Below are 19,657 nucleotides of genomic sequence, written 5' to 3'. Positions count from 1 at the left end.
TGTACTATCCTTGTCCGTAATGCGGACAATAATAGGACATGTTCTATTTTTTTGCGGAACGGAAATACGGACGTACGGAAACCAAATGCACACGGAGTAACTTCCGTTTTTTGGGGGGGACCCATTGCAGTGAATGGTTCCGCATACGATCCGCAAAAGAAAAAACGGAACGGACACGGAAAGAAAATACGTTTGTGTGCATGAGCCCTAAATGAAATAGAGCTATTACAACTTGTCCTGGAATAAAAATAAAAAATCATAATCCCTCATATGGCAACGTGAATGGAAGTTTTTTTTAAGTTGTGGCTCTTGGAAGGCAAGGAGTAAAAAAAACAAAAACAAAAAACTAAACTCAAAAGCAAAAATTGGCCCGGTACTTACAGGGTTAAATCAACTAAGTATATGAACCTTAAAAGGATACCGTATAAAAATCACAACTTTTCCCACAAATAACCTGCTACAGTATGCTAGTAGGTACATAAATAAGTTATGGAATGCAGCGATTAGAAAAAAATCTCTTGGTCCCCAAGGCCCAGGTTAGGCCAGCCCTTCCTCCCAGCAGAGGAGTTAATATATGCAGTTTCAGCTTAGGCTCTGTACTTTGCGTAATTCCATCTAACCCCTGGGAGATCCTTCAGCTCTACACAGACGCCATTCCTTCCCAGCCGACTTCCAGACCAGCTCAGTCCACCCTGGAAATGACAAACGAATCCAACCATGACGTGAGCTGACGTGTGGGCCTGTGACATCAGTGTGAAGTGTCCTAACCTCCTGAGGAGTCCCTAGTGCACAGTGCCCATGCTGAGAGGGGGGGGGGAGGAAGGAGGCTGTCTGGGGAGGAGACTGGAACTCTCTCATTACATTCACTCTACTCAAGACATGAGCTGTTATGTGGAGCAGGTCCTGATATGTCCTCCGCTGGGTTTACGCTACTACAGCGACGTCACATCTGTGCCCCTGCCATCCTTGGCATTAGGTAAGTGTGGCTACTGTCCAAAACACTGCTGGGCGGAGAGCGAGCTATCCACCGGGCGTGTAAAGGTTGTTATGTAATACTGACTGTGACTACACACAACGTCACATTCGACCCGTGGAAATTGATTCACTGTATATTCCATTATCACGGAGATTGAGTTCCAAAAAGTTTAACTTTTTGAAAATGTTGTCATGGACGAAGTCATTGGCTTTCGATGCGGTAAAAAGTTTCCTAGTTTGGTTTCAATTCATGTATTGTTATTGGTGATAAGCGAAGTATTCAAAAATTCGCATATTTTACCCAAAAAATTCACTTTGTGACGAATTACTTCATTTCTTTGTTAGTAGCGGGCGCAATGAGAGGGAGCGCCGATTGCGCCAACCCCCCCCCCCCCCCCTCTGATGCTGCGTTCATAGCTGATCGGGGCATCTATCATTGATATTACAGTGTAACATAAAAAAATCATACTTATATCGTCCATTTGATCGCGAAGAACCGGCCGCCGCCATCCTGATTGAAGATCTAGTGCAAAATCTCACGTGGCCCATGATGACGTCATAACGTCAGCCGGCATGGTGACATCATACGTCACCGCGCAGGGGATTTCGTGCGAGATCTTCAATCCAGATGGCAGCCGCTGGGTCTTCCTGCTCAAACGGATGAGGTAAGTATAATTTTTTTTACCACCAGGGAAAATCGATTTGCTACCACGAGGAAATTCGGCTTCGCAGTGAACCGAATTTTCCCTGAAATTTGGATGGAAGTTTGAGTCGCTCAACATTAATTTTTATTATTATTACACATTATTTTTATCAGTAATATTTTGGGCAAAAAATTTCTCCCACATAACTTTACCCGCTGCTATATGCACGTGGTGCGTATTACTTACAGATTTTCTGTGCCATAAAATCCGCAGGGTGATACAGTACCAGCTAACGCTACTTTCACACTACTACTTTCACCCTGGATCCGGCAAGGTTCAGCAAAAACGCTTCAGTTACTGATAATACGATCATCCACATCAATTATGAACGGATCCGGTTGTATTATCTTTAACATTGCCAAAACGGATCCGTCATGAACTCCGTTGAAAGTCAATGGAGGACGGATCCGTTTTCAATTGTGGCAGAGAAAACGGATCCGTCCCCATTGACTTGCATTGAGGGTAATGCCGGATCCGTTTTTCCCAGGACGGAAAGCAAAATACAACATGTTACGGTTTTCTCTCCGGTCTGGGAACAAAATTAAACGCAACGGAAGGCATTTTGGAGCACTCCGTTCTGTTCAATGAATGGGGACAAAACTGAAGCGTTTTTTTTTCCGGTATTGAGCCCCTATGACGGAACTCAACACCAGAAAACTTTAACACTAGTGTAAAAGTACCCTTAGATTTTCGAAATCTCATGTACGCGGTGCGGAAATTTTCCAAGTGGAAATTGACCTGCGTATTTTGAAGCTTGCAGCATGTCGATTGCTTGTGCGGATTTTCAGTGCAATGCAAAGGGTGAGATCTGGGTCACAATCCACAAAACACGGTGTGCGTACACCCTTACAATGCCTTCACTGCAGGAATTCAGTTCCATTGATATTAATGGGATTTTTTGGGCTGTCAAGCACATGGATTTCTGCAAGCGCCATTCAAATAAATGGAACTGATTTTCGGTTGCAGAAAACTGCTCCGTGTGGGCTTATATTTTTTTTAAAATATCCTTTCTGTATCAATTCCTTCCTGTTTTCTAGGATCTCTGCTTGCTGTGATTCAGTTAGAACCTTCAATCTGTTTCAGTCATGTGAAGGGCTCATTACATTACAGACGTAGCTCTGATAACGGTTTCTCTCTTTTTTCCTTGTTTTTGAGTGTCGGCATTTAATCATTTAACCCCTTGGTGACATGTGCCATAAAGTGCATGGTGCTGGTAGCCGGTTGCTGTGCCGTAATAGCGGGGAGCACAGTAATCATTCGTAGGGGCTGTGGTTGCAGCATCCCAAGGAATGTGGGGGAAGGTTCTTCTATTTCTGACTGGCCCAGAGGATTTTAAAGAACAGCCCTAGGCCTAACAAAGACCCCCAGGGCTGTCCTATACTAAACCTTCTTAAGACATACCCGACCATTTTCCAGGCAGTAATGTAGGCATTCCTGCGCATTCTAATAAAACCATAATCATGATGTATTTGTCTTTTTTACAGTTGTTTATAATAACAATAATTGATTAAAATTCTACAGACGGAGTGCAGATAATTTTTGACTCGCCCTTGTACGACGTTGATAGTGGAGGGACAAAAAAAATATTTTAAAACAGTTTAATAAAATAATTGTTCAAAAATATGTGCATAATTATTAAGAAACACATAATAAAATGTTATTAAATAAAATCATAAAACATGAATTAGTCGTAGCAAACTCATATAATACATTTAAAGGGGAAGTCCGGGCTTTTACTATTGAATACCTGTTCTTGGGGTAGGTCATCAATATAAGATTGGCGTGGGTCTGACACCCGGGAACCCTGCCGATCAGCTGTATGAGGAGGCGGCGCGCGCATTACTGTCTCCCTTCTCTCTTCCTGTCCACCACTGCTGTCTATGGCAAAGACCATTGACAGCAGCAGCTGACAGGAAGAGAGAAGGGAGAACAGTGCGCGCGCCGTCTCCTCATACAGCTGATCGGCGGGGTTCCCGGGTGTCAGACCCACGCCAATCTGATTTTGATGACCTATCCCAAGGACAGGTAATCAATAGTAAAAGCCCGGACTTCCCCTTTAAATGTATTATATGAATTTGCAACTACAACCTCTTTAACACACATTTTATGGTGTTTGGAGAACTATGTGGAAAAAAGCAGCAGAACCGGATTTAAAAAAAACAACTAGATATGTAATTTTATGTGTCGAAAAAGAAATACGCTCCATGTCCATAAGGATACCTGCACACAGTACAGATTTGTGTGCAGAAAATACGCAAGAAATCTGCACCAAAACCACACACAAAAAAAACGTACATAGATCCGCACTCTTGGTTTTTATGTGGCTTTGGGTGCGGATTTACTGCTTATGTTAACAATCCCATTGAAGTCTATAGGGAAAACCCCTCTACAGAAGGTGCGAAATCGACATGTGACATGTGGATTTTAAAATCCTCACAGCAGGTCAGTTTTCGCACGGAAGAAAAAAGCAAAGTGTTGATGAGATCGCTCAAATCTTGTTCACTTTGCTTGTATTGTTTTACGCTGCTGTTTTCCTTCATGAAAATACACACAGAAAAAAACCGCACCTAATCCGCATCGTGTGCAGGTAACTAAGGGTTAATGTATGATAACTGGGATGAATGATCCACTAGACACCAGGTATGATTAACTTCTTCGCTACGTTAGACCACCAGATATGCTGACAGTCAGTGATGGCCAGTTTGCAGTGTTCGCCAGCGAACACATGCGGGCTGCCATCTTTAGTAAGGTTAGACTCCGAGGGGGCCTTCATCGGGCTGTTCTCGGAACTGCCTGCTCCCGGTGACCACATTTGATTTCAGACCGGCTTGCGGCACAGACACAGGTAAGGGCTTACCTGTGCATCGCCGGACGGGTGAGTCTAACCTTACTAAAGATGGCAGCCCGCATGTGTTCGCTGGCGAACACTGCGAACTGGCCATCACTGCTGACAGTAACCTCTTGTCCTGACCCCAGATCACCAGAGATACTGGCATTAACCTCTTACTCCCCTAGACCCCCATAGATGCTGACATTAATCCCTTACTGCTCTAGATCACCAAGGACGGTTACAGTAATCTCTTCCCTGCAATAGTCCATCAACCATGCTTTCATCAACCTACTGACAGTTTGGCATCTTCACACTTGGCCACCAGTAATGTAGGTGTTGACATGTAGACCATCAGGAAAGTTGGCCCCTCCTAGACTACCACTGACCACCAGTGATGTCAGACAGTAAAAGGTCACCAGTGATACTGACATTAACCTCTTACTGCCTTAGACCCCCAGGGATGCTGACATTAAAGGGGTTGTGCAGCGATATATATTGGTGACCGGGACCCCCATCAATCAACTCTTTGAAGAGTAGGCAGCTCTCCATTTGAGCGCCGCTTCCTGTTCATTACACTGCACTTCGTTAAAGGGTTTCTGTCACTAGAATTTTCAGTATTAATCTGGCTGACATTAGCGATGTGCTAATGTCAGCTGCACCTAACTCTGCTATTCTATTATCCATGCCCCCATTACTGTAGAATTCTTCCTTTTATAATATGTAAATGAGCCTCTTGGAGCGGGGGCTGTTGCTCCTGTACCTAGAGGCTCCCGTCTGCCACCTCAAGTCACGCCTTCCAAGTGTTGATTGACAGGGCCAGGCATTATTCGCGTCCTTCTGCCTGTGCTGTGCCCTGGGGAAATCTCGCACCGTTCAGTATTTTAAGAAGTGCAGTGTAATGACGAGAACAGCCCGATGAAGGCCCCCGGTGGCTGTTCTCGGAACTGCCTGCTCCCGCTGACCCCACTTGTTTTCAGACCAGCTCGCGCACAGGCACAGGTAAGAGTTTACCTGTGCCTCGCCGGACTTGTGAAAAAAGATGGCAGCCCGCATATGTTCGCGGGCGAACAATGCGAACTGGCCATCACCGATGACGAGTACTCACTCCATTAATTTGAATGGAGTGAGTATTTGAATTACACTATGCTGCCGCGTAGTGTAAAGACCAGGAAGCAGCACTCGCATTTAACCCTGCCTCTTCGTTAAATAGCTGAACGGCGGGGGTCCCGGGTGTCAGACCCCCACCGATCAGATATTGATGACCTATTGTGAGGTTAGGTCATCAATATAAATCACTGCAGAACCCCTTTAATCCCTTACAGCTCTATATCACCAAGAATGCTTACAGTAACCTCTTCCCTGAAACAGACCATCAATCAGGGGTGGATTGGCCATAGACCCTACAGGGAAATTTCCTGGTGGGCCGATGTCTAGGAGGGCCACTCAAGCCCTCCTCATGGCCACCAGCTGGGCACATATTGATCTGATGCTCTCTTACGCCCCTGGCCAGCAGCCGCAGGTGTCCTCCTGAATTCAACTTTATCAACATCCTCAAGACAGCGATACAGTTGAATACTGTGGCGCAGGTGGCAGTGTTTTGTGCTGCATTGTGGTGTTTGGTTCAGCTGGGGTGGTATATTGCTCGGCACTATGGTATTGCTGGCCCTGCTTACTTCTGTTGTCCACTGCTAATTATGTTGCCCTGTCTTCTGTCAATTTGGACCTATCTGCAACATGGGGCTACTTTTACCGTTTTTTCCAGGGCCACTTTTAGTTCCCAGTCCACCCCTTACATCAGTGATGCTTCTTTAACCATCCGTTAATCATCAAAGCACTAGACCACCAGGGATGTAGACATTAACCCCTCTATTACTTATACCATCAGGAAAGCTGACATTATTCAACTACCTTGACCACCAAAGATATGATAAAAGGTCTTTGTATGAAGACCCAAATGACACCTCCTTTTTATCCAGACCACCATCCATTCCTGGATTGAAGTATTTTGCCCCATTAGCAATGATCCTGGGAAAGACTAGAGTTGTACAGGCCATAGACTTTGTGTGATCTTGTAAACAAGTTGGCTCTCGGCTGAGCACTTCTGACTAATCAACCTAGAAATCCATGGGCAGTGTCGAAATGAGGTTCTTTGGCCATCAGAGAAAATTATTCTCAGGACTCAACCTCGATATCTTCAATAAAGTCTAAAAGATTTTGAATCTAATTGTCGAAGGTGGCAAGTTATTGAGGCAGCTCCAAATGAGATCTTTCTCCTGGACCTCTGGGGCCCTTTATAGTATGAGAGCCTCTGGTACTCTGGTGGGCCAGTCCAACGCTCTCCGTGGGGGATATGTAACTAGAAGTTAGACATTTACTTTTTGATTATTAGCAGTCACTCATATACTATGTATTGTACTGTTTAGTCACAGGGTAGTGACTTGATCTCTAAGTGATGTTACGTTTTTTATTTATACAGCGCTCAAATATGCTGCTGCATCGTACCAACTTTGTCCCCACCCTGTCCCTATTGGGGCTCGCAATCTAAATTACAAAGGAACCTGTCTGTATGTTTTTGGAGTGTGGGAAGAATCCCACTCAAACTCGGAGAGAACATACATGGTGCATGCAGATTTTTCCCTTGGTCAGCTTCATACCCAGGTCTCCACCACTGCAAGGCCACCCTGCTGCCTGTGGTATATCTGTCTCTTGGTTTTCAATTGCACCTTCCTGTAAACAAATTACTGGTAGTACAAATGTAAAAATCTCCCATTGTCATACTAAACACACATGTAGGGCCCATTCACTTGTCCTTAGTGCCAACCTGCCTGTGTTGTGGACCACAAAACATGGGCACCAGTCGGATGAACTCTGCATTGCAGACCCACAAGATATGGTATATAAAGATAGGTCTTTTTCAGAGCGGAGGCATGGACCCGGAAGCCTATGGAATCACACAAAAGCCCTTCCGTGGGCTTCCAGGTCCGTGCCTCAGGCTCCGCAAAACATAGGACATGTCCTATCTTTAGCCGTATCTTGTGGATTGCTGACCCATTGAAGGCAATGGGTCCGCACCACAATATGAAGTTCACACAGCTGATGCCCATATTTTGCGGCGTGCGGTCCTCAACCCGGGCACCGAGGCACTGCAGCTGTGTGACTGGGCCTTAAGGGGGATGTCCTATGATATACATTATTATTTCTATTGCTTATATGGCGCTAACATATCCCACAATCCAAGTTCTCTATCAGTTTGTCATTTGGAGTGTGGGAGAAAACCTGAGCACCCGGAGGAAACCCACGCAAAAACGAGAAGAACATACAAACTTCATACAGATGATGCCCTTAGTCAGATTTAGGACTCTAGCGCTGAAAGTCACTAACCACAGGATAAGGGCATAAGTGTGCGATGGGTGAGGGTCCAACCACTACGGCCACCTACTTAACTTGTCAAACCTACATACAAGTTGGCGTGACTCTCCAGTGAAATGAATGGAAGTGATAGAAACTGCTAAGTGAGTCCTATATATATGTTATGGAAACTATATGACTGAGCGAAGCTCATGTCTGCTGCATTTTTTTAAAGTGGACAATCCTCAGTGTATTTGGCCAAATACGTCTTTTCACAGATTTCACCCTCGGTATTGTATTGCTTTGAAATCCACACCACAAGTTACATGCGGATTCCGGTGCGGACCCTCTTTGAAGCTCATGGATCAAATTTGTGAAGATCACATCCGCTTCTGTGCAACTTTAAATGCTGCAGATTCTCTGCATGCCATTCCACTGGAGGAATGTTACTGTGCACTAAAGGGGCTATCCTATTTAGTAAAAAAAAAAAAATCTCTCAGTCGAACAATTTTCATAAAATAATATAAAAATGTATACTAACAAACTTCATCCCCCAACGCTGCTAGTGCCTCTGCTATCCGCCACTGCAGCCAAGATGTCATCTTCTTGCAGAAATGATGTCTACACCAGACACCACTGCACCCAGTCACTGACCTCACTGGTATATACCACAAGACTGCTGAGGTCAGCGATTGGCTGCAGCGGTGGAGTATAAGGGCACGTCACGTTTATAGCCTAACAAACAAAGCCTGACGGGGAAGATCACTGGAATTGATGGGGGATGAAATGGGTGATTATACATTTCTAGAAGATACCCTCATGGACATTTGATTAGACAATTTTTTTTTAGCTTTAAGATATGTGACCAGGTTTTAAGATAAAATCCAAAAATCTTGAGATGGAGTTGGAACTGAAAAACGGATATAAATTGTAAGGATTTGAGCCAGGAGTAGGGTGATAAAACATTCCTGAGATGCAAGCGAAGCGTATTTATTCACTGTATGAGGAAGTCACTTTTTGGAGAGAAGCAAACAAATCCAAGACAGAGCCTCTGCTAAACCACAGAGGACATGCCCCACACCTTCCACTCCCCACTCCATGTTCCACAGTGGTCAGCTCATTACAACACTTCCCCTAAAAGTTACTCAGTAACTTTTAGAGGTCACAATTTGTCAATATTTGGTAAGTGAGTGATATGTGTGAATAAGCACCCATGCAAGATCATGCTTATGTTTATATACACGTACAGTAGTATGTAATGAGCGTGCTTATGTGTGCCTGTAAGTAGCTTGTTGTGTCGTATGCTTTTTTTGCATGTCTGTAATGGGCATACAAATTTGCATGGCATTGTATGTAATATACGCAAGCATGTGTTTGCTCACGTATAGCAGCACTGTTTATGTACGGTATGACAGTATTATTAGGCATTGTAGGGCAGTATTATATGCTATGTAAATCAGAAGCTGGTTCTCACGACACTATCAGCTGAAGCCTGAAATCCCAAGTGTCTGCTTATCATCAGTAAACCTGAGAAACACGTGAAAATGTCCCTGGCACCAATACCTGTAAAATATGAATAGTGGGTAACATCATGGTTCATGTGAGTGTAACCCTCGATCTAACCCTTGATCTTTCATCCTCTGTCTTCAGGAACCTCTGAGTAACAACAACGACTGCAGCCGAAGCCACCATTACTGACCGGAGGAGCATCATGTAAGTTTATATGACTTTTATATATTTTTGTGTCTCATGGTTGTAAATTTCTATCACTGTCTCCCTCATTTTTTAGCTGCCACTGATATGATAGGTCACAAAGAGAAAGACACTCTTTCTAAGGATTTGGATGCTGGCTAACATGTGAGGGTCCTGAACGGAGGAGCCCCTCTAATAAATCAGAATTCCCTACTAGTATTTCAAAATGGGATTTATGAACCAGACAACTACATTGGTCATCCAAGTAGAAGACCATTAGAGAACTAGGGTTATTTTATATGTTAGTGAGTATATGAGAGACATAAAAAGATAGACTGTGGTTTGGATCTAACTACTCAGCTGGTCCCAAGAAGTCATCCTCTCCAATCCCCGCTGCTTCCTTTCAGATGCTGTTCTGGCCCTAACTGCTCCTCATTTCTTATACTAGGTCGGCATGCAAAAATTGCCAGGAAAGAACCTCTCAGCCAATCACTGGCCGTCGTGGTGATCCACCTCAGAGTGTGATTGGTTGGGTGAGCCTTTCCAGACATTTATGGTGTGTTGTTCGGTTGGGACAGAAAGTGGAGAGCAGCCGAGACCGGGCCCTCATCGGCAAGGGAGCAGCAGCAGGGATGGGGAGGGGGGTCAGTGAGTAATTCTTCTTTTTCATGTTTTGAAAACAAAAACTTGCAAATTTTTTCACATCTAGAGAGACCTGTAAAGGGCAAATTAGGTACCTACTCCCTCTATGGGTCCTGGTCTGTCTTTACTGAACTTGCAGACCCTGCATGTAAACTTCCTTCATGGTCAGGGTCAAATGCGCTGCTGCTGCGCTGCTGCTGCCAATACATGGACTCAGGAGTAAGGTGTTTTGAAGAAGAAAATCACTGCTGTCATGTGCCACCTGGGGACACGTCATGGCTGGGGCCAGTTATTGGCTGCATCGACACATTTAACCCCGTCCTTGCAGGAAGTTTACATGCAGGGATCGGAAGTGCAATGAAGACAGCCCCGGAGCTGAAACCGTGCGGTAGGGAGCAGCTAATACTGTGTAGTAGTCAGAATAGAGGTCAGATAAGCCAGGTCACGTCAGGTCAGTTCAGGACATGGGCATCAAAAAGTTTAAAAGCCCAAAGAGGGGTAAAACCATCTCTTCTGGGGTCTCTACCTTGACTCCAGAGGTGTAACTTGAAGATTCTCGGCCCGAGTACAAAATCTATAAAAGTGCCCTCCCAGCATGCATTTTCTACTGGTGTCTTCTTATGAGAAGCCCTCTCATTCGGGCCCCCTCAGGCTCCTGGGCCCAGTAGTGACTGCTACCTCTGCACCCCCTATAGCTACCCCCCTGCTTGACTCCCCACCCCCATCACAAAACGGTGGGAGGGAGGACAATGACATGTCGCTAGAGATCAGAAAGGTTGAAACACAAATCCTAAAAACGTACCATCAGTGACTTTGTCCAGAGATCTCATGGATGGCCCACTAAAGTGAAGAAGATAGTTGGCTGGAACCAACAAGACACACAGCGGGATGGCGCCTTCCTAGCACTGTGGCAACTTAATTCCATAGGTCAAATAGTTGAACCTCCAGCAATCAGACCTAGATCTCATGTCCTAGCGAGAGTCTATCGATTTCCATCATGAGTCAACACCTTTAAAGGGAAAAGTATCCTTTCACGATTGTAAATACAAGAGAAGTGGATTATAAGCAGCTGGAAAGGCCAAGTAGTCATCACCAGATGGGTTACCTGCTGACTGCCGCGAGAGACAATGATCTGATTGTAAGCACAGGGTGTGGGGGCGTGTTGTGTAATAAGCAGGAGAACCTCAATTGTGCAATCCAGAAATCTGCAAATATCATGTCACTACTGTACAAGTCTGAGACAGTGGCCTTAGGATCCCATGTTTTCTCAAGTGTAGAGTGAGAGACAGATACTTGGTCTCTAATTATCACATATAGGGGCCAGATTAGTCTCATCAAACACACAATTATCAGTAAAGTCTCCATGTTCCACTATCCTCCTGTCCAAACTGAATCTTTAGTGTAAAACCTGCGGAGCTCTTCTCTAAGGATACCCATTACACGCTGCAGTAATGGTGACTATAACTAGAGAGGAAGATATCATAGATTTCTAAAAGATGGAGAAGGTTTCCATAGAGAGTGCAGCTCTTGAGTATAATACAGGATGTAACTCAGGATTAGTACAGGATAATAATGTATGTACACAGTGACTGCACCAGCAGAATAGTGAGTGCAGCTCTGGAGTATAATACAGGATGTAACTCAGGATCAGTACAGGATAAGTAATGTATGTACACAGTGACTCCACCAGCGGAATAGTGAGTGCAGCTCTGGAGTATAATACAGGATGTAACTTAGGATCAGTACAGGATAAGTAATGTATGTACACAGTGACTGCACCAGCAGAATAGTGAGTGCAGCTCTGGAGTATAATATAGGATGTAACTCAGGATCAGTACAGGATAAGTAATGTATGTACACAGTGACTCCACCAGCAGAATAGTGAGTGCAGCTCTGGAGTATAATACAGGATGTAACTTAGGATCAGTACAGGATAAGTAATGTATGTACACAGTGACTGCACCAGCAGAATAGTGAGTGCAGCTCTGGAGTATAATATAGGATGTAACTCAGGATCAGTACAGGATAAGTAATGTATGTACACAGTGACTCCAACAGCGGAATAGTGAGTGCAGCTCTGGAGTATAATACAGGATGTAACTTAGGATCAGTACAGGATAAGTAATGTAAGTATTAACAAAGTGACTGGAAACTGATAAATGATGTTCAGAGGTGAATGTGTCTGCCCCTCTCTAAGAATGTTGGAGGAAGGATATATCCTCTGGTTAGAGGACTATTGTCATACATGTGTCACTGGCTGTAAGACAGCGGACAATAAGAACAGTGATTGTTCCCTGTTTTGGATGTTTGACAGAGTGAATTGGCAGGGTTTGTAGGAAACTGAAAAGTGAGACTGAGAACCGTACACAAAGCAGGTGGTGAAATGTTACTGACTTGTGATGGAAGGCCGGACCCATCTACGGCATCATCAAGAAGCCGTACAATGCTGGGAGTTATGCAGATGTCCTAAAGCAACCATGACTGATGCTTGGCTGTACGTTGTTTTATACCGGTGTTTGCTAAAATAATTTAGGAGAATGACTACTTGTTCTTCTGTCCTGACTGGCTTCAAGGGAAATATTACCAATGGGCAATTGAAGAACCAGTTTTGATTTTAAAGCATTATGTATTTTTTCAACAAGTCTTTGACTGTATTCATCTAAGGCATCTAAAATAAAAAATAATAATAAAAATAAAAAAGTCTATAATAAATAGTCTGTTGTATTCCTGATAACCTACTGGCAGCAGAAGAGGGGCCTGATGGAAGAGAGACTGCAGGATCAGACTACACACAGGGTGTTTTTGTAGGCGGTAATCATGGAGACGTATTGGAGCTGCATACTGTTAGACTGGCTGTAGGGATCTCCTGGTTGGACGCTACAGCCTTTACTCACAGCAGAGGCGAGGGGCTTCGGAGCTGCTCATAGACTGAGCCTGAAGCACTCATTGATTAAAAGTAGGGCAGAGATACTATATGTGTTGCCTCCTGTACCCTGTCCCTGCCTATGTCTGTCAGCAGTTTTGCATGGACAACACTGCTGACGGACACCAAGTATTATATGGTTGTAACAAGTCCTCCAGAGCCAAAGCCAATCTTAGCAGCAACCTTACACTGGTATAGAGGGTCTGACGATAGACTATTCCCTCTGTAATGTTCCAATGGAATAACCCCTTTAAATGGATATGTGGTGCATTTGATCACCTTCTTCAGGTAAAACAATTTTCTTAAATGGCATCTGTCAGCAGTTTTGTACCTATGACACTGGCTGACCTGTCGCATGTGCACTTGGCAGCTAAAGACATCTGTGTTGGTCCCATGTTCATATGTGCCCGCACTGCTGAGAAAAATAAAGTCTTAATATATGCAAATGAGCATCTAGGAGCAACAGGGGCGATGTCGTTACACCTAGAGGCTCTGCTTTCTCTGCAGCTGCCACGCCCTATGCAGTTTGATTGACAGGAGCAGGCAATGAAAATGTCATCACACCTGGCCCTGACTTCTCCTAAAGTCATTGAAAGTGCCTTGGGCATGGCAGTTGCATATATAGCAGAGCCTCTAGGTGTAACAGTAACGCCCCTGTTGCTCCTAGAGGCTCATTTGCATATATTAAAACTCAGCAGTGCGGGCACATATGAACATGGGAACAACACAGATGCGTTCAGCTGCCAAGCGCACATGTAACAGGTCAGCCAGTGTCACAGGTACAAACCTGCTGACAGATGGCCTTTAGGAAAATTGCTTTACCTGAAGAAGGTAAAAAAAAAAAAAAACACATATCCAAACTTACTCTTATATACATAGAACATTCTTTTATTCATAGGTCAATTCTCCTTATCTGCAGCAATTTAGGAGAACTCTGCCAAATACAGGCGTGGACTGGGAACTTAAAGTGGCCTTGGAAAAAAATGTTTATAGTTGGGTCCAAATTGAGAGTAGTCGGGGCCAACAATATCATATTGCTGCACATTATACCACTCCTACAGAGCCAAATACCACAGTGCATTACAAAATACTGCCCAAGCAGCACAAAATACATCCCCAAAAACTGCCATTGGCCGGCCATAAGGAGGGCCAGGCTCCCCTTGGGCATCCCACCGGGAGATTACCCTGTAGGGTCTATGGCCAGTCCACCCATGGCCAAATATGTTGCCACTATATCAGGAGTCCTGTCAATCCTACTGGGATTATTACCATTTGTGTTTTAGAGACTTTATGTAACCATGGCTGTCTTATGGTTCCTTTAATGATTTAAGAAGAAGTCTAACTCTTAATATTGAAGAAGTTGCTAACTGTCCTTTTTCTTTTATTTAGGAACACTGCCATTTATCTCCTGATGATTCTGTTTGTTGTCGACTCATTCCTCCTGGAGAATGGTGAACCGATCTGCAAGACTATTAGTCGAACCGCCTTTTTTCAGTCTTGCAAATTGACTCAAATCCCTTGGGTACCAATGAATATTACGTCACTGGTCTTAAGTAATAATTACATTCCGGAAGTGAACGCCACATCATTTCCACCACTGCTGAACTTAACTATGTTGAAACTGGATGGTCAGATAACTGGAAGGTTAATAGTACGCAAGGATAGTTTTAAAAATGTACCTAAGCTGACTCACCTGGATCTGTCCTACAATAAAATCCTGGTGCTCGATCAAGATGCCTTCACCGGCTTATCACATCTAGAAGATCTTGTGCTGTACTACAATCAGTTGAACGGATCCTTTCTGGAAAACGATTATTTCAAGGATTTGACCAACTTGGTATTCTTAGACCTGTCATATAACAGCCTCACATATCTCAAACCCCATCCTAAATTTTATAATTTATACAGACTTGAATTATTAGATTTAAAGGGAAATCAAATATCGAGACTTTGTGAAGGAGATTTACACAGTTTCCAATATAACACATTTACAGTTTTTGATATTTCAAAGAATTGGCTTTATAAATTAGATGTCACTGATTGGGAACGCTGTGGGAATCCCTTTAGAAATATTGAGTTTAATACACTAAATCTAGGTGGAAACGGATTCAGTGAACCGACCACAAAAGCATTGTGCAACGCCTTGAATGGAACCAAAATCGTTCATCTAAAACTACGTAATCACGGCATGGGACCAGGTTTTGGCTTCAAAAACCTCAAGGATCCAGATAATTCAACATTTGCTGGACTCGAGAACAGTGACCTCACAATCTTTGACATATCAGATGGAAAAATTTTTACTCTGCAGTCGGACGTATTTGGAAAACTTTCTAAGCTTTTACTTCTTAATCTTGCCCAAAACAAGATAAACATCATTCAGAAGAATGCCTTCCATGGTCTTCAAAACTTACAATACTTGAATATGTCCTTCAACCTGTTGGGTGAATTATATAATGATGCTTTTGATGGTCTCCCCAATATACAGCAGATTCATCTGAACAACAATCATATTGGACCAATACAGAATGATGCCTTTAAAAACCTCCCGAACCTGCTGTTTGTGGATTTAACTAATAACGCCATTGCAAATCTTCAATTTTGTGAGTCTCTGCCATTGATGCAGTTTATAGGTTTAAAGGAAAATAAACTTAATTCAGTTAAGGCTGCCAAAGTGAAGACTCCAACCATTAATCTTTCTGAGAACCAACTAACAAGTCTTGACGATGTCTTTGAATTTCTTAAGAACTCTCTCATTGAAAATATCTCCCTTCGAAAGAATCGACTGGCAATCTGTAATTATCAAGTTAGTCTTCCAAAAGAAAATTCACTCCATTACTTAGATCTATCTGATAACATGATTCAGCTGATTTGGGAAGAAGGCAAATGTTTGGAGATGTTCAGGAACCTTAGTGTTCTTCAGACTTTATATTTATCTAACAATCATCTTCGATTCTTACCTTATGGGATTTTTGGTGGCCTGACATCCTTACAAGTTCTTAACTTGTCATACAACTTTCTCACAGATGTCCCGTCAGACGTTTTGCCAGTCAGTCTTCACACTTTGGATCTATCTAGGAACCAATTGTTTTCACCCAACCCAGATGTGTTTCTTCATTTAGGAACCATTGACATAACACATAATCAATTTATCTGTCTATGTCCCCTTACAAATTTTTTGATATGGTTGAATGAAACTAATACTACAGTATTGGGTGACCGGAAGGACATCTCCTGTGCATATCCCGACTACCTAAAGTCTATACCGCTTGATGATCTTGTATTTTCTGACTGTGATGACCTTACTGTATTAAGGCCACTCATGTTCGCTTTATATGTGTTCATGTCATTTGTCATTGTGACCTTTATGACAACTGTGATTGTATATAACCATTTCCGAGGGTTTTTCTTTGGACTCTATAAGAGACTGATACAGTCTGTACCTAGGGAAGAGAATCAAGAGGAAAAAACCTTCAAACATGATGCTTATTTGTGTTATGCCAAAAAAGATTTCACGTGGGTTGAAAATGTCTTCCTCAAAAACTTAGATTCTGACTACGGTGAGCGGAACCGCTTCAATCTGTGTTTTGAGGAAAGAAACTTTATTCCTGGTGAAGATCATATTGTAAATATTCGCGATGCTATTTGGAATAGTAAGAAAACGATTTGTGTTGTGACAAAGCATTTCCTGCAGGATGGATGGTGCGTGGAGGCCTTTAATTATGCCCACAGTCGATACTTTACCGAACTCAAAAATGTTCTTATCATGGTTGTGGTAGGGTCTCTATCAGATTACCAACTGAGGAAATATAAGCCCATCCGGGCATATTTACAGAGGTGCGCGTACCTGACGTGGCCTGAGGACGATCAAGATGTAGAATGGTTTCTAAGCAGACTTTCCTATAAAATACTACAAGAAGAAAAAGTCAAAAACAGAGACGTAAAAGTCAGTTTAGTAAGCTCTACTATAGAATTACAACAAATACATGTTTCTTGAGCGGTCATGAAAGAATTCATGGCCGTCCAGCACTTGACATTCATTGACACGTCACAACATTCCTAAAAAGAGCATCATACTTTTCTGCATGATCACATGTAGCCACCCACCAGATGAACCATGCTCCCATGCTCCCATATAACCGTTTGTCTCGCAGAGTTTCATCATATAAAAATATGGGGGTATTTGGCAATGATACGGTTGGGTTTCTATGAGTCAAGTATTTCTATATAAACTATATCTGGAGTATTCTCCTCTGGAATATTCTCCTCTTGAAGTATTTTATACTTGGAATTGTTATATGAAGATTTTCTTTGAATCTAAATCTAAATCCTCCCTGTCTGCCATCACGGGAAACAAGAATCGGGCAGCTTGCATTTCAATATGTTAAACCTTTTTGTTGAGCCTGGAGATAATCTTCTGCCATAGTATCCGGCTCCAGCTTGTCTCTACCAATGCAAACAATAATGGAGTCCATGCATATTTTTGGTGGAGGTTTGGAGATAAATCTAATTCTGCATTTAAACTGCCTGACCTAGCAGGCAATTATCAGGAAGGGATAATTTGCATTTTAGATCATACATTCTTGTATGCAATGAGATAATGAGTTTTATTAGTCTAGTTGTATCACACAATTCAACACTTATTTGACTACTTTACGCTACAGTGGATCATGACCCCCCTAGGCAGCTCTGCAAGTGGAGGCAATCAGTCCTGCCCACATTCTAGGATAGCTCGCTTGCGGCCATTTTAAATCACTCCTGGTGTTTCCCTTTAAAGAGGCTGTCCAGGATTTTAGAATCTTCCGGATAGGCCATCAATATCTGATCTTCGGGGATCCCACACCCCACACCCCCAAAGATCAGCTACTTTGTGGTAGGTCAAGTGAAGAAGTTGGTGCTGGAACTACACAGCTCTGTGGTGTGATGTGTAGTAGCTGTGTAGTTCTGGCGCTGCCTTCTGGGTCAGACCCCAGACGATCAGATATTGATGTCCTATTCTGGACACCTCGTTTAAGCTTTGTGAAGAGAAGCATTATGTCACATGGCTAGACACCCCTTTCTACGTGAAACCAAAAGAGTCTCTAAGGTGAGGAGATGTTTTTACAAACTCTTGGTACATGGTACCCCTGCTCTTTTACCCAGACATCTGGTGGTGCCACTACATGGGGCCACCGATTTTGTCTCTTACCATTGGGCTGGAGGTCCTGGCACTCCTTATACCTCTCCTTTGGACAACCGAGGTCACCATGTGACCTACTTTAAGTAGATAGTGGTGCAATGTGCCCACTAGATAAAACGTGATTGGGAATCTGGAAGATGCTTCAGTCTGGATCCTACTATTGTGGACCACTATGACAAATATTTCCATGGGCAAACTTGTAGATGACATGTCTGGTATCCTTGAAAAAAGTTCTGCTACAACATGTGGCTATCACACTGCAGGTGGGTCAGATAAAGAATCTTTTGCAAGATATTGGATATATGTGATGTCATCTACAAGTTTGCATTTGAAATTTGGCCCTGTGGGGGGTTCATGGTACTTGACAGAGTGACACCAGCCCAAAGCTGGGGCATCTATGCTGTTCCATTGCTGCAATTTCTAGATCACTCCATGACTTAAAAGGGTATTAATCTTATTGTCTTTTTACTGCGCTATACAATACCTCATTTTTTATCTCACTTTGAATGTTTTGTATGTGTTAGTCAATATGTACCTCTCATGTCCCACAGCGGAGGCAGCCATATTAACTGGACGAGTAGCCATCTATTAGGCACTGACTGGATAGTTAAACATAAAGGGTTTTAAGCATCAGTGAATAGAGGGGTCTCCCAGTTTCAGACCCTTATCTATCACCCAAAGCAGAGGGCGCCTGCAGAGAGTCGTTCTCGCTCTGGAGGACCCAGCAAGCCCATGCATTACATAGACAGCCCATTGATTTCAATAGTGTAATTCTTCATTTCCCCTGCGGTGGCACTGCAAGGAATTGAACACGTATCATTGGGGTCCTTCCTAGATTACAGATGATCAGTGAGGGATCCAGCAGTGGGACATCCTGTCAGATTCTAACAAAAAGGGATTGTCCAAAGAGGACAACCTCCTTCATCTTTTATTTCAAATGGGTACTTTGGAAGGCTCCTCTGCTAATAAGATGATCACTGCTAATAGTTTCCCCAGCCATAATCTGGATGGGCAACCTATCTACAAGGGTTCAATTCCCTTACAGCGCCTCCACAGGGGAAATGGAGCATTACACTGCACATACTGAAATCCTCCATGACGGACCTGCTATTTGAAGTTGCCCTCTGCTCTGATTGATGGAGGTCTACATTGAGACCCCACTCTATTAACTCATTGTGCTAATCCTGTTAAATATGCATAGGAGGTAATACGTGTATGTAGGTGCTCCTTGTGTATATGTATAGGGGTATAACTATAGGTTGTGGGAGAAGATCATACTATTAACCCCGTCACTGATACTGGTCCAGTATATGCAATGGCTGCTTCCTCTATGTGCGGATGATGGGGACAATTTAGTATATTTAGGA

The 19,657-nt window shown here is 43.3% G+C and overlaps 1 protein-coding gene across 1 annotated transcript; it reads left to right on the top strand.

Moving 5' to 3' along the window:
* Positions 1-826: 826 nt before the first annotated feature.
* Positions 827-19,168, top strand: TLR5 (toll like receptor 5). The gene is made up of 3 exons (XM_044290334.1): positions 827-976; positions 9,508-9,570; positions 14,504-19,168. Coding segments are annotated over exons 2-3 (2,607 nt in total). The 5' UTR covers positions 827-976; positions 9,508-9,568; the 3' UTR covers positions 17,109-19,168.
* Positions 19,169-19,657: the final 489 nt, after the last annotated feature.

Source organism: Bufo gargarizans, chromosome 4 (genome assembly GCF_014858855.1).
Source record: "Bufo gargarizans isolate SCDJY-AF-19 chromosome 4, ASM1485885v1, whole genome shotgun sequence".
NCBI lineage: Eukaryota > Metazoa > Chordata > Amphibia > Anura > Bufonidae > Bufo > Bufo gargarizans.
This window is presented reverse-complemented; position numbering and strand designations above follow the sequence as displayed.